Consider the following 14633-nt stretch of genomic DNA (forward strand, 5'->3'; position numbering starts at 1 on the left):
TTTTATATATTTATATATTATATTTGGAAAACATTTTTCATTCATTGGGGGTGTGCCTTACAGTCCGGTGTGCCTTATATGTGGAAAAGGTTTGAAAATACACCATTCATTGGGGGTGCGCCTTATACTCCGGTGAGCCTTATACACCGGAAATGATTATGAATGAATGAATTTGATTACAATATTGCAGCATTCAAACTTTAGGTGTAGTGACAGAGAAAGGAAAGGTCAGCATTTATTTTTTTAATCTTAATTTGTCTAACATCTTTTTTTTTATATACATTATTTTTTTTCTTATCAACCCACCTCCCCCATTCTTACCCCTTTCAATGGTGCTGCTGTAAATTGCAAATTTCCCCATAGTAGGACTATTAAAGGCTTTCTTATTCTTTCTTATTTCAAACTAGCAATCTCATCATTCTCTAGATATTTGTTCACGTTTCATGCATTGAAGTCATTTTTTTCCTGTCTTGAGTTTGAAATAACCTAGTAGACCTTGTATTACGTCACAATGCCATGTGAGGTCAATGTTTACTCTCGTGATCCTCTCTGTTTGAATCGCAAAGGGTGAGAAACTCAGTCCAACTCAGACCCATTACTCGGCGGAGAGAGTGAGTATGTCTCTCGGCTTCAGTGAAAGCGTCTTGTGCTGGGAAGAGGAAAGTCTCTGATTCCCTGATGAAGCTGCTGCCTCCATGACCCGATCCCAGATAAGCGGTAGATGATGGATAGTTGATTAAATACAAACAACCTTCCTTCCATCCAGTATTTACTGGATGGTACGTTTGTACTAAAGCACGGGTTTTGTCGCCATTGTCGAAAAATAGAAAATCGATAGGGCACATACCTCGCTGGTTCTCACAATCAAGCGGTACTGATACTGGTCCTTCAAGTCTTTGGTGTCATCAAGTTTCTCCCTCCGGATGCTGACGGCCACGGGGCCCAGCTTTTCATCAGTACCAAAATAGTTTGAGTGTTCTAGTGGGGAACAAATACAGTTGGTGTATTAAAATGATGATTAGATAACACAATTTATTATGAGTAAGAGCAAAAACAAGATGGAAATTTGGTGTTGAGTAACGACAAACTTCACAATTTGCCACTGGCACTTTGGTCATAAAGGTTTGTGCACAAAAAAAGCATGGGAAATGGTCACAATTTAAATATGAAATAACTGCCTAACTAATGGGCAAACACATTTAAATAGACATCGTGTTAGAAAATTCCAAGTAACAAAGTTGTAAAAAATTCCAACGACATAATTAGATAAAAGTCACTGTTAAAGGTTTTTAAACCTTTATTCTGCTGTGAAATTATCACAAAGACATAGTAAGACTTTGAAATACCAATTAACTCATTTACTGCCAGACGTGCAAAAATGTGTCCACTCCAGTGCCAGGGTTTTTGTCACTGTCACTCGAATTCCAGGACCAACCGAATATGGAGGTTTCGGACTACATAAACATTCAATGCAGCGTAAGAAACCTTAGTCTCTCTTTTTTCATCAGAAAAAAAATAATTATTTCCTAAATTATATGGATCTGGAGTTATATGAGTTTGAAATGAAGGTGGCTGTCCATAATACAACAAAATATATACCTATTGTTTATATAGTGCTTTTCCAACAGCTGAAGCTGGAACAATGTGTTAACATGGAAAAAAGGGAAATACTGCCCCCTTGCGATAGGGGAAAACATTGCCAGAGGTCAGGCCAGTGCTTTATTGGCATCCAAGCTACAAAAAAACCGAACCCGAACTAATTTGTGAATGGCGCTCTACGTCATATGTCCAATTCCTGAATAAATTTGTGAATGGCAGTGTTAAGTTTTAACACCAAAATGTCACTCTCAGAAATGTATGCCATGAACAAAAGATGGACCATGAGGAATAAATACATCCTTTCTTAAACCCAGCAAATGGACAAACGTGCCGCCACTGGATGGCAATTAACATTCCGTGACTCCTTCCACCAAGTTATCTGCAGATTTCACAGCATCTAGCGCATTCTACTCTGAAGCTACCAAGCTAAGCCCAGATAATGCCTACACCACAGTCGGAGTGGGAGTTGAAAGAGTGAATCCTCAGATTGTCGTGTAGGAGCATTACTTGACGTGTTCTTCCACAACATCACTCACCAAGAGAAAATCAGAATGGTGAACATATTGCCCAAGAGTCAAGTCCGCTCATCTTCCATGCCATGAAATGTCAGATTTTTGATGGGATGTCATGACATTCACGAGGGTTACACAGGCATAGCGTAGGACAGCCGAGTCAGAGGAGGAACATATTTTTGGAACGATAACCTTAATGTGATTGCCAGGGGGGGAGCTGTCTTTCTGAATACGCATACATACACACACACACACTTACTCGCACGAATGCCCTCAAAGCAGCATCTACCACTAATTAGGATGCTGCCAGATGATGTTTGCCGTGGGGTCAGTTTCATACACACCGTGATCATACGAGGTGATGATGAGAAATGTATACGATATTTCTGATCTAACAGTTTTCCACAAAATGAGATGCAAAAAAATTTACTTTAAAAAAATGAAACATGTTTGTGTTTAGTGTCAAGATTGTTTCAAAAGGATGACAGTCAGTAACAATAAAAAGGCATTTTGTGGCTTATAATGTGTCAGTGTGCAAAATATAAATACAAATAAAATACCCAAGCTGGAAAGCAGGATTGTACATTCAAAGTGGAAGGCAAGCGGTGTGCATTTTGAAGAAATATTGTGATTAAAATTTAGTCAACTACCTTATTGGAAGTTGTTTTTTTAAACAGTTTTAAAAGCGTTTTTACTGCAGCTTCATTAGTAATTCCCAACCACTGTGAATGTGTCCCATTATTGTTGATAGATAAGTGCTTTGTGATATGATTTTAATTTGTTCTCCACAGAGGATAAAGAATAAATGCATGCATCATTTCTTTATTGATGTGTGTTGGGCCACGGTTTGTGTTCAAGTGAATATACTGCCTGAAGGGTTGCAACAGTGACACCAACACTTTTTCTTAGCTTTTCTTTTGCATTGTTTAAGTCAGTATGACGCTAAATGCACCTGAAGTTGAAAAGGCATCGCTGTTTTAAATATACGTGAGGTGTAATTTAATTTTATGTACACCTTGACAATAAACTTCAACCAGGAGAGAAATAAAACAGCTTGAAGCCTGTTATCTAAGAATCATTAACTCTCTGCCCAACCGCATGCTGTGACGCAAGTTCTATGCCACTGTACCGTACTTGATACATTTTGCTTACATTTTAAAGGCAAAAAGTGGCGAAACGACAACTCATAAAAACTCACAAGTCAGGTCATTGTATCTCAAGGCACTACTATGAAGTAAGTACCGTAATTTCCGGACTATAAGCCGCAAAGCTTTCAACCCTGCGGCTTATGCAATGATGCGGCTAATTTATGCATTTTTTTTTCTAACGTCCGCCAGGGTTGCTCGAGCAACAAAGGTAAGAGTGAGACAGGGTGAATATAAGGAAAGCGCAAGTTTAATGCAAATTTCCCCATTGTGTGACGATTAAATGATTTCTGATTCTGATAATGTAACTTCGTGTGTGAATCGTGCATTTAAAGTGGCCCTCCGAGTTGAATGGGAGGCTTGGATGACCAGTGGTGAGAAATCGTTTACCAGAACTGGTCATATGCAAAGAGCAACCATTGCACAAATCTGCCAGTAGAACCTGACAGCGTGGAGAAGTGTGAAAAAAAAATCACCAACAGGTTTCGAAAAGCCGGTCTGCTGCGTGACGGAGAGGACAGCACAAGCTCGGGAGTGACTTTACCCCAGGATGAAAGTGACACTTAATGCGACAACGAAAGAGAGAAAGAAAGCGTTTGTGGTGAGGAATATCTGACGCTATTCGAATCCGACTTCCAGGAAGAAGACTTCCATGGTTTCAGTGCACAGGAAGAAGATGAGGCGGCTCTTTGCCCTGTTAGTGAGTGCTAACGCGTTTCTTCCGTTTCTCAGTGACTTGGTATGTTTTTGTATACAGACCTGTTGGCGAGTGCTAACGTTTCACTGCTGTGTCACTGCCGTGTCTCAGTGACTTTTACCGGCATGTTTTTTAACCAGTCCTGTTAGGGTTGTGTTACTACCGTAATGTGTGACTGCCGCATTACAGGCACTGTTTTGAAAGAAAAGTTAAGGTATACAGTGATACGTCAGTTTACGAACCCCTTGGCTTAGAACTTAACGGTTTACGAACGGTAAATTTATGAAAATTATACCTTGGCATACAAACTATTTTTCGGGATATACACGGAGCTGCCACAATGAGTGATGTGTCGTTCGCGAACGAGCCGTTCTCCTAAAAGAAAATGGCAGCCGGCTTATTTTGGTCCTCTATTCCCCACCCCCAGTCTTCGGTTAAAGCCACGTGATTGGTCAAGAACGCAGGAGTGAGGGGAGGTGGTTTAAACATTAAAGAGACAGGCAGACGACAAAGAGTGACAAAATGGATAGAAAACAGTTAAATTTGGACTCGTTTCAACTTTGAAACGCGAAGGCAGAGTGTAGACTGCAAGGTTAAAATTCCCATCAATCAGGCTCCACAAATAACCCGCACTAGCCATCAGTTCAATTTGAAATGAAAAGACAAGCAAGGGAACCAGCTATTAATGATGTTTCTAGTGTTTCTGCTTGCATCTGTTGCAATATCACAACTTCCAAGATGTACAACCCAAAGCTCCTAGAGACACTTTATGCAAAAAGCTATCCCTTCCATCAAGCCATCAACGATCATCACTAAGGTAAATAAAACGACTTTATTATATAGTACAGTTTATTTCTTTATGTATAATACCATAGCACATTTATTATACATAAAATAAGGTATATTCTGTGTAGTTTTAAGGCTTAGAAAATTAGAAAGTAGAAAATTGTGTTTTATGGGGACCTGGGAACGGATTATTCTCAGTTTAATGGTTTCCGATGGGAAATTAATTTTTGGGATACACACTTCGCCTTACACACTCTGTCTGGGAACCAATTAAGTTTGTAAGCCAAGGTATCACTGCATTATTAAAACTTTGAAAATGTTTTCTTTGTACAGTATTTCTTTGTAAACATATCGCAACAGGTGCGGTTTATGTATGTACAAAATGGTTTTTCCTTTAAAAATGTACTGGTTGAGGCTTATAATCAGGTGCGTTCTATAGTCCGGAAATTACGGTAATTATTCATTTCCTGCGAGTATATCAGCTTTGTATACATTTTGAATCCATTCAGTGGAGATTATCATATCAAGTATCATTAGTATTGATTGCTGGTGATGAGACAAATTTTCATATTTCAAATGATGAAAAATTAGGTTTCAATGTTACAGTCACAGTAATAGTTTTGTTAAAAGCGGATATGTTCTTTCAGTTTGCCAATAGTCTGGTGGAGAATTGACATGTAAAAAAAATAGAAATCTGGGAGAGCTGCCAGATTGGCTCGCTTTGCAGTTCTCAGACCCAGCTACATATTAACTGTCACACAATGAGCTGGTGCGGCTGTCGGGGTGAAACACGGGCAGAACAAAACCGCATCAACACCGTCAAATTTCACAGGTACATCTAAAAATAATTCAGAGTTTTTATGACCCCACTTAAATGCATTTTGGGTGACTTACCTTTCCCATGGAAATAGTCTCTGTAGTACCTAGCTCCAAGGTCAACGTGTTCTATGCTGTACTCTTTTAATCTCTCCAGTCTAGTAACCTGCAGTTCAATGGGCATTTCCACCACGGAAACACTGGCATTACTCCTCCTCAACCAACCCCTAACTCCATCTCCTCCTCCTTCTCCTCGCTCTGCCGATGAGCTGAGGAAGCTCACGTTACGTTCCCCATGGCCCCCAGTCTCGTTGAGAAAGTGCGGGCAGCTGAGGAGGAGCGGGCTTGAGGCGTGGTCGCCGGGTGGAATGTCCATGGGGTCCATAACCATAGAGGGTGTGGTTGTGCTATGGTCGAGGGCCATAGTTAAGTCCTCAATGCTGGCATATATGGGTTCATTAGCACTCAGATGCGATGACTTGGACGCAGAAAGAGACACCGAGGCAGCGGATGCACCAGTTGCCGTGTTCCTCCTCTGCGTCACGTAGACACGCTGAGCCGCGGCCTCGTGGAGGTCAAACAAAATGCTCTGTGCATCGTAGTGGACAAAGCTCTTTGGGCACACCCAAGCTTTATAAGAGACATCAGATGAACTCCGTCCCCCATCTTCACTTGGCTCTCCTTTACCGCCATCCTGCTCCATTCGACTAGCGCTCCGGAGCTTCCTGAACAACAACGAGGTCCCCAGTGAAGATTCTGTGCCGCCACTTTTCTTCCTGGCTCGTTCACCTCCCTCTTTCCTTCGTTCGTCCCCGCCCAGTGTAGAAGCGGGCGAAGGAGTGGCGGTTGTTTGGGAGTCCGTCGTACGTAGTAGCTCTCTGAGACGTGAGGGGGCTGAGCTGCGCTGGTCAGGCCTCTCCTGGTGGAACTGGGTGAGCATGTCAAAAAAGCTCTGCTCGGGGATCCCCTGAATGTCGATGGAGGAAGTGCTGCCGTACTCTCTGAACAAGGTCCCCATAGCTCCTGCGCCGCGGATCTCCACCTTTGAGTGGAAATGAGACAATAATTTATTGTTAAAATAATCAACTTTACAGTTTATCCATTTACTACACCACTCGTCATCTTGAAGGTTGCACGTGAGCAGGAAATATTCCCACCTGACTTTGAGCAAGGGTTGGGGAACCTTTGGACAATTTAAGAGACTTCAATGAACCTAATGTGTTTTGCAAAGGTGGGAAAGGGCACGAGTCGACTGAGAAAACCGAAAAACTGAACACAGGAAGGTGGCAGCCGAGATTCCAGTCCTCAACTAAAAGTTGCAGTAGTTTCAAACTCGAGATGTGGTGCCCGGAACCCACCAACGACCTCATTTCATGTTAGATACCATGTGCATGGTCTTCACATTTCTTGCTAAAATGCTCACATTTTAAATGCTCTAAACCTCAAAAGCATTAACATGTTGCTAGTATTTGTAGTAATGTATCTATTTATTATAAGCCATGATGAAAATAGATATGTGATATGAAGCAATTTTAACATTTATTTGAGTTTATAGTGATAACAGCCCTTTGAAGGAATTCCTAATTATACTCTGGGCTGTTGCAAAAAGAGTTTGACAACCCTGTCCTGCGGGTTTTGTGCTCGAAAGTTCAACTTAAAATAAGTTAGCCAAACTGGGGCACACTGATGTATAACTTAAATGACTCTTACCTGAATTGACCTATAAACCAAATGTATTGATTAAGTCAAGTTTATTGGACAGGCTGATGTTAAAAAAAAGTGCAACGGGAAAAAACAGTAAGTCAGAAGTCACGGAGAGATTCAATTCCTTTTTTTAACTCATTCACTGCCAAACGTGCAACAATGTGTCCACTCCAAGGCCAGGGTTTTTGTCATTTTCACTCAAATTCCAGGACTCACAGAATATCAAGTTTTAGGAGTACATAAACATTCAATTCAGCGATGAAAAGGTTTCTTCAGCCATCATCTGTACTTCTTTGAAGGTGTCGGACGTTTCACTTCTTATCCAAGAGGCTTCGTCATCAATAACCTACACCAATGTCCCCAGATATCCTAATACAGAGATCCAGTTCGCTAATGAAGCCTCTGGGATAAGAAGCGAAACGTCAGACACCTTCGAAGAAGTATAGATAACGGCTGAAGAAACCTTTTCATCGATGGACCACTCCTGTACGACTAAGAGCTTACACAGACGTATTCAATGCAGCGTAAGAAACCTTACTCTCTTCTTTCATCAGAAAAAGAGTTAATTTCAGTTAATTATATGGGTTTGGAGTTATCTGAGATTGAAATGGGGCCGGCTGTACAAAAGGCAAATGTTGCCCCCTTGTGGGAGGCAAAAACAACGCCAGAGGTCTGACCAGCGCTTTTAAAAAGATTAACTAAGATTAACTAAAGATTAATAGTTTACTTGCGATTTCAGGTTCTATACATTATTGAACTAAAAGGACATTTTCGTAAGATGGAACTCGAGAAAAATCTCTGTATTAGGATATCTGGGGATAGTGGTGTAGGTTATTGCACGGGAAAAAATTGAAGACAAATTTGTTTTAGATATAATGTCATAGAGCCTATACAGCTGTCTCACCTCGTTCTCATCTTGCTCACTCAGCGTCACCTCACTGTTGGAACGTTGCCTCAGCGGGGGGAGGACGCGAAGGCTTAAGGGTGAACCTCTCTCTGTGACAAAAGCTCCGCCTCGGAACTCCACATCTTTGGACCAACGCCGTGGCAAGCGGGCCACCCCGCCTCGTACTAACCCAACATCGGACGCCAGCGCCGATGACGATTCCGACGTGGAGCAGTCATCAGTGGTGTGATGGCTGCTCAATTGGCCGTTTTCAAGCAGCGACTCTCTAGATTGGGAGCGACGCGGGGGCCACTCTGCGATCCGAGCGCGGACCCCCATTTTGGGTACAGAGACCCGCAGGTTTGTGGCCTCCATATGGACCGGGTGGCCATTGGGAGTGTGACGATACGGCGCATGCTGAGGCAGTCCGCCTTCACCACCCAAGTCCAGAAGGTCTGAGGAGGTACAGGTCACTCCTCTGTCTCTGTAACTGTTCATGATGCCCCAAAGGAGCTCAGGGCAAGACGGAGGCCTGGTGTGTAAGGGGTTGGCATCCCATGTTGGGAGGGATGCAAGAAACGGACAGGAAGGGGCACCACACACACAGTGCTGTCTGCGCTACAGCCTCCAGCGTCCACAATCATCACTGTTGTTCCACTGCTCACTTCACTGATCCATGATGGACCAGCCCTCTTCTCTCCTCCTTAGATTGCTTCAAGTCCAATAAAGATCTGAAGGAAAAACAAGCAGAACATAATAATTCATATGTTTAATTCACTGAGTGCAACCCAGCGTAGCATTTATGCCCTAAATTCTTTTCAAGTTCAAGCGAAAGAGACGCAGGATAATACGGTACAGTAATATGACGGAGGATTTCTTCCCTTTGAGACTAAGCTACTGGAAGCTGACAAGGCAAGTTATTATCATTCACACTGTGCACTCAAGTGCACGAGCACACACAGATAAACATTCACATACCCTACAGGCACCGTCTCTCACAGCTCCACTGCGGAACGGAAGCACTGCACCGCACGGCTGATATCAGAAGCTCATTTCCACATCGAGAGCATCCAATAACAGTAGAGCGGCAAGTTGTTGTGACTAAGCATTTGTGAAAATCTGGATGTGTTACGTCTGAGGCGAGAGGTGCGTGTCCTGTTGTTTATTGGTTTAGTGGCACGATACTTCCAGACCTGGATGTCCTTAATAGAGTTCACATCTCTATATAGCGGTTAACTGTGTGACTGCATGAGTGTGAGCGCCTTCCATTCCACTGATAGAAAATCAAAAAGTTCAAGCAACACAAATTTTCAATACAAACACCACAATGGTGGTTAAAAATAGCAAGGATCTTACCCGTTTTTGTTCCCGTATTTTAATCGTAAACTGACAATCTCTCAAATCCACTGCCGTGGTTATTATAAGCTCCTACTAATGTCGACTGGAAGGTTGATTAGTACAGTAAGGGCGAGCTTTGTGTTTTTATCAAGGACATGAAAGAGTTTTGATGTGCTTCTCTATGGACAAAGCACTTTATGAGTCGACAGTAAAGTCATTTCTTTACCCATAATAGCTTTACTCGTACACACACATAAACACACTATGAACCAAAGTCATTCGTAGATGGGAAAAATGCATCCTATAGGCAAGCAAAGGCAAAAGGCTCCAACTCCGATCACGTTTTCTGCTCATCCAGAGAGCAGTCCTGTGATCCAGTATCAGGCACAATCCCAGATTATCCTGACGCAGCTGCAGGCACCTCAGAATGGCTTCTTTATGTGGAGGGACAGACAGAGGGGCAATGGGGGTGAGCATGGTGTGATCTTTACCAATGACCTCTGTCATGGGAGTATGAAGCAGACCACTCATGAGAGAAGAGTGCACCTGACTGCCTGCACGTCAGTTACTTTTTGATGTTCATTTAACTCTTTCACTGCCAGACGTGCAAAAATGTGTTCACGCCCGTGTCGTGTCTTTGTCATTTTTAATCAAATTGCAGGACCCACAGAATATTGAGTTTTAGGACTTTTTAGGACTCATAAATATTAAATGCAGTGTAAGAAACCTTACACGGTCTTCTTTTATCAGAAAAAAATAGTTAATTCATAAATTATATGGTTCTGGAGTTGTATGAACTTAAAATGAGTGCGGTTGTCCAAAATACAATACATACATTTTGGTTTAAATACCGCTTTAATAGCTGAAGCTAGAACAAAGCGCGAACATGGAAAAATGGGAAATGCTGCCCCCTTGTGCAAGGGAATAAACATACCCAGAGATCTGAGCAGCGCTTTATTGGCACCCTCCTCAACAAAAACCGAAACCAGAACAAATTTGGGAAGGGTGCTCTACGTCATATTTTCAATTCCCAAATAAATTCTGGAATGGCACTGAATGAGTTAAGAAGACAGTATGAACTATAACCCATCCAGTCTATAAATTGATTATATCTCCTGTCCAATTATTATTTTTAACAGGGATTAATGTACAAACGGTTCCTCCCACATTCCAAAAACATTCATGCATTGCTACAAACTGAGAAAGTGCCATCGGTCATAGGAAATAATAATACAGTAAAGTCTCGTTATATCGATATCGGATATATCGATAGTCCCGGTTATATCGATACTATTTCTATGCACACACGGAGAAAATTACATGCAAACAGGGTCGGATATATCGATAGTCCCGGTTATATCGATATTTTTTCGGACTCCTTTGAATATCGATATAACGAGACTTTACTGTATATAACGACTGCACATTAAATGTCCATTATAGTTTTGACTGTGAACATTTCTCAAGCTTAAAAAGTGTAATTATAGTCGTTTGCCGGTGTTTGTATGAAACACTGATGTAATCTGGAAATAGGCAGTTGCCATGGGAAGGCTAATGATACGCTTTGTTCAATGTGACATATCACAACCAATCAACCAAGGCAAAAAGGGGAATCAGAATGGGGGCCAAACATGAACACATGCAAGATGAAGCACATTTGTTTGATTTTATGACTGCCATGCAGTAATTAGGAAAGTGCCTCCCCTATGCCCTGACATGCTTTAGGCTACTTGCATCACAATCACATGCACAGCACGGCTGGAAATTACACTGGTCAGTTGTTAGGAATAAAGGGAATGGATGAGGTGAGGTGGGTTGGGGGAGTGATGAGAGGAAGTGGGGAAGATGTTGCCACTACTATTTGTGCTCGGAATGTCGATCCTGCACCTTGCCAGATCTGAGATCACTGCAATCATTGATCATAATCAAATCCCTCTTCAGGGTGGAACACTTGAGCTCACAAGCCGACATGCTGTATATTTCAGTCCTTAATGCTCCATAAAAATTATCAAATGAAACATTTATTGTTTTAAATGACAAAAGCAAGATCCAGCAACTGGTTTGAAGAACAGATGGCGGCGCAGGTGATTTGACAGGAGGAGATTATGTGACAAATGACAATACGGTGTTGGCGGGCAGCCTGGTGACTGCGCATCAAACATTCATGCCAATTTAGCTTCTGTTAAAGTGGGTTGGAAGAGATGCATTTCAAACTTTTCATTCTACACAGGGCTGAAGTGATTGAATATTTTGGGAATTCGGTAATCAACCAATCCCATTAGTTAATGTGATAAAAACTGATTGTGCATTTATTTATATTTTTTTTCCACTCGTGGTCACCATCCTGCGATTTATGAGTGTACGTGGCTTTGAAAAGGTGGGGACGTTGCCTGATAAGTGAGGTGAGTATGAATGAGTAAGAGCAGGAAAATAACTGATCAGTTGTGCCCATAGGCAGGTCATGAATGAACATGTTTGTTACCTGATTTGTTTTCTTATTATTTCTTTACTAAAGCGAGTGAACGTGCACATTGACCATTTAAGGGCCATTAAAATAGTAAGTTGCAACAGTGGGCTATATTAAGTTAACATAAATACGTTACATACTCATTGTTTTGACAATTGCAGAAATGCCGTTGTGGTACACACATTTAACTTCTTTCATCTTCTTTGTTAAGTGTGACAAGATCCCAAACTCACAAACCAACTGTGACTGCAATAAAATCTGTCTGTATGGGAAATTGAATTATCCATGCAAAGCTGCAAGGCATATGTTTTGCATGATCCTGTGTGTAATCAAACAATTGGATTATCATTACAATGGGAGGGAGAACAAGACATGCTAACAAACAATAATGGAAGACGCCTAGATTCATCGTCCTAAGTAAGAAGCCTCACTTTATATGTATCTCTACTGTACATCAATACTGCTGCTGTGTGTTAACCCTTGAAACAATAATAGAATGAACAGAAATGGTGCAGTAATACATGGTGGCAGACAATATACAGACCCTAACAAAAGTCTTCGAACATAAAAGTGAAGGCCGTTGTTTCTGTTTCTTATATGTGAAGTAATATTGAGCCACAACAGGTCTTGCAACGACTGTCAGCAGGCACCGATCCCCCCTACCCCATAGAATAATTCATGCGTAACTCAAGCCTCTACTGTAGCGCCTTATAATGTTATATATAGATATATATATGGAAAACTTTTATATATTGATTTGGAAATTTTTTTCATTCATTGACTGAAATATAGTCAGTCCGCTGTGCCTTATATGTGGAGAAAGTTAAAAAATACACCATTCATTGCAAATTTCCCCATTGCGGGACGAATAAAGGTATTCTGATTCTGATTCTGATTCTGATTCTGATTCATTGGGGGTGCACCTTATACTCCGGTGCACCTTATACACCGGAAAATATGGTACAAATATAGAGCCATAGTTATAGACTGCTAAATGTGTGAGGAAATAGCTTCTTTGGCACACAATATGCCTACTCCACCTTATTTGACTGTTGGAATTGGGTCTAAATCCAGGAGACCCTGCAATATGTTTCAAACAGTAGATGGGGGTCAGAGAACAGAGGAAGGACATTCACAATACAAGTAGGGCAAAACCTAGAAAGAAAGAGGGGGTAGTGGGAATCACCAGACATATTATAACCTGAGGGGGAGCCCCATTAAATACACTTCCAATCAATACCGATCAATGTGGGTTCACTCAACCTAGTGTTGTATGTTTGCATTGTGTAGCTGAAGGAGAGAGAGCTAAAGGGGGTCAATGATTGTTTGAGCATCCCCAAAGCAAAGCAGCTGTCCATTAGCAAGCCCTGCTAGTAGGCAATCCCAACACTTTCATCTCTTTCAGGTGTCTTTTCCTGGCCCCCTCCGCTGCAGCCATTGTCATTGCAGGCTGATCTGTAAATGGCTGATGACAATGGCTCATTTGCTTCCTCCGAGTGGTGTAAGTGGCTGTGCTCCCCGCAGTGGTGAGCTCCATTAAAATGAAATGAGGATGGAAAGAGATGAGTGTCATCCGAGTCGAAACGCATAGGCAAAACCTAAACTGCATCTAACCAGGCTGTTGCTTTTGTTTACATATAAAGTCAAACGTCAGTGGAAGATGAAAAGTGTCATGATAACTGTACATGAGGAAATTGAACGCATTGCGACAGAGGAACCGGGCAGGTTGGCTGGTTCATGCCAAGATGAGCAATATAATTACAGGCTTTTGGTTCTCATAGCAATGTAACATGACCTTGTATATCTTTAGTCGGAATGTGTCATCACGAACGCAGTAGTAAAGTCATAATTACGGTACTGTTGGTTGTTGTTGCAGTCATCATGCAACGATCATTGCAGATGATTGCGCTATTGGTCTCTCATATGCTCGCAGAACTTGCCTTGAAAAAATACTTGGCATTACAATCATGAACAAGGGGTGGGCACATTTATGGAAATGTTTAATTCTAAAAATATTCAATATCTGTGCAGGCAAGGTTATAACGTTACGTTAACAGTTATTAATTTGATTATATCAGGTTATAAGTACAAGTATAAGGAGCTGACTGTGGCATTTGAAGACTGCACTGTATTATTTGGTCAATCCTTCAAAGCTGTATCCAAAAGGTGAATACATTTCAAATAAAGTAATTTTGGACAGTTACAATGTGATGAAATGAAAAGTCCTACGGTGGCGAGTGTGCTTTGGGATAAAAATAAAATAAAAAAAAACATAGATGCTCAGATTAAGTTCTGCACGACACCAAAACCACTCCGAGGGGCTGCCTGTCGCTGTATGACCATTATGCCGTGAGCAGTCACCATAGAAACGGGTAGGTGCGAAGAGCTGTTCGGTGTAGGCGGCGGGCCGCAAGCAACCAGGGGCACGCAACCTGAGCGTGATAAATAATAAGTCGGACGACTGTGATGCACATTAAGGTGGCCATCTCGCAATGCAGCAGACTGCGGCAACCCCCCCCCCCCCCCAACACACACACACACAGCAAAATCCAGTTTGATCTTGGGTTGCAATCACCCCAGTCGACACTCCTCGCAGCCACGTGCCGCCGAGCAGCAAGGCGTGCCTAAATGAGCTAAAAGAAGTGGAAAAGCACAAGACCGTGCGCTCATCAGTGGGATGCAA

At 41.9% G+C, this 14633-nt stretch overlaps 1 protein-coding gene across 1 annotated transcript in view; it reads right to left on the minus strand.

Moving 5' to 3' along the window:
• Positions 1 to 14633, minus strand: part of sipa1l3 (signal-induced proliferation-associated 1 like 3) — a 61910-nt gene that overhangs the window by 24701 nt on the left and 22576 nt on the right. The window contains exons 2-4 of the mRNA XM_089013249.1: positions 8164 to 8876; positions 5634 to 6597; positions 848 to 978 (exon numbers count right to left, since the gene is read on the minus strand). Of these exons, the coding sequence (XP_088869375.1) occupies positions 848 to 978; positions 5634 to 6597; positions 8164 to 8643 (1575 nt within the window). The 5' untranslated portion in view covers positions 8644 to 8876. The remainder of the gene's footprint in view (positions 1 to 847; positions 979 to 5633; positions 6598 to 8163; positions 8877 to 14633) is intronic.

The sequence above is a fragment of the Hippocampus bargibanti genome, linkage group LG14 (assembly GCF_051943395.1).
Source record: "Hippocampus bargibanti isolate YZ-2025 linkage group LG14, ASM5194339v1, whole genome shotgun sequence".
Lineage (NCBI taxonomy): Eukaryota > Metazoa > Chordata > Actinopteri > Syngnathiformes > Syngnathidae > Hippocampus > Hippocampus bargibanti.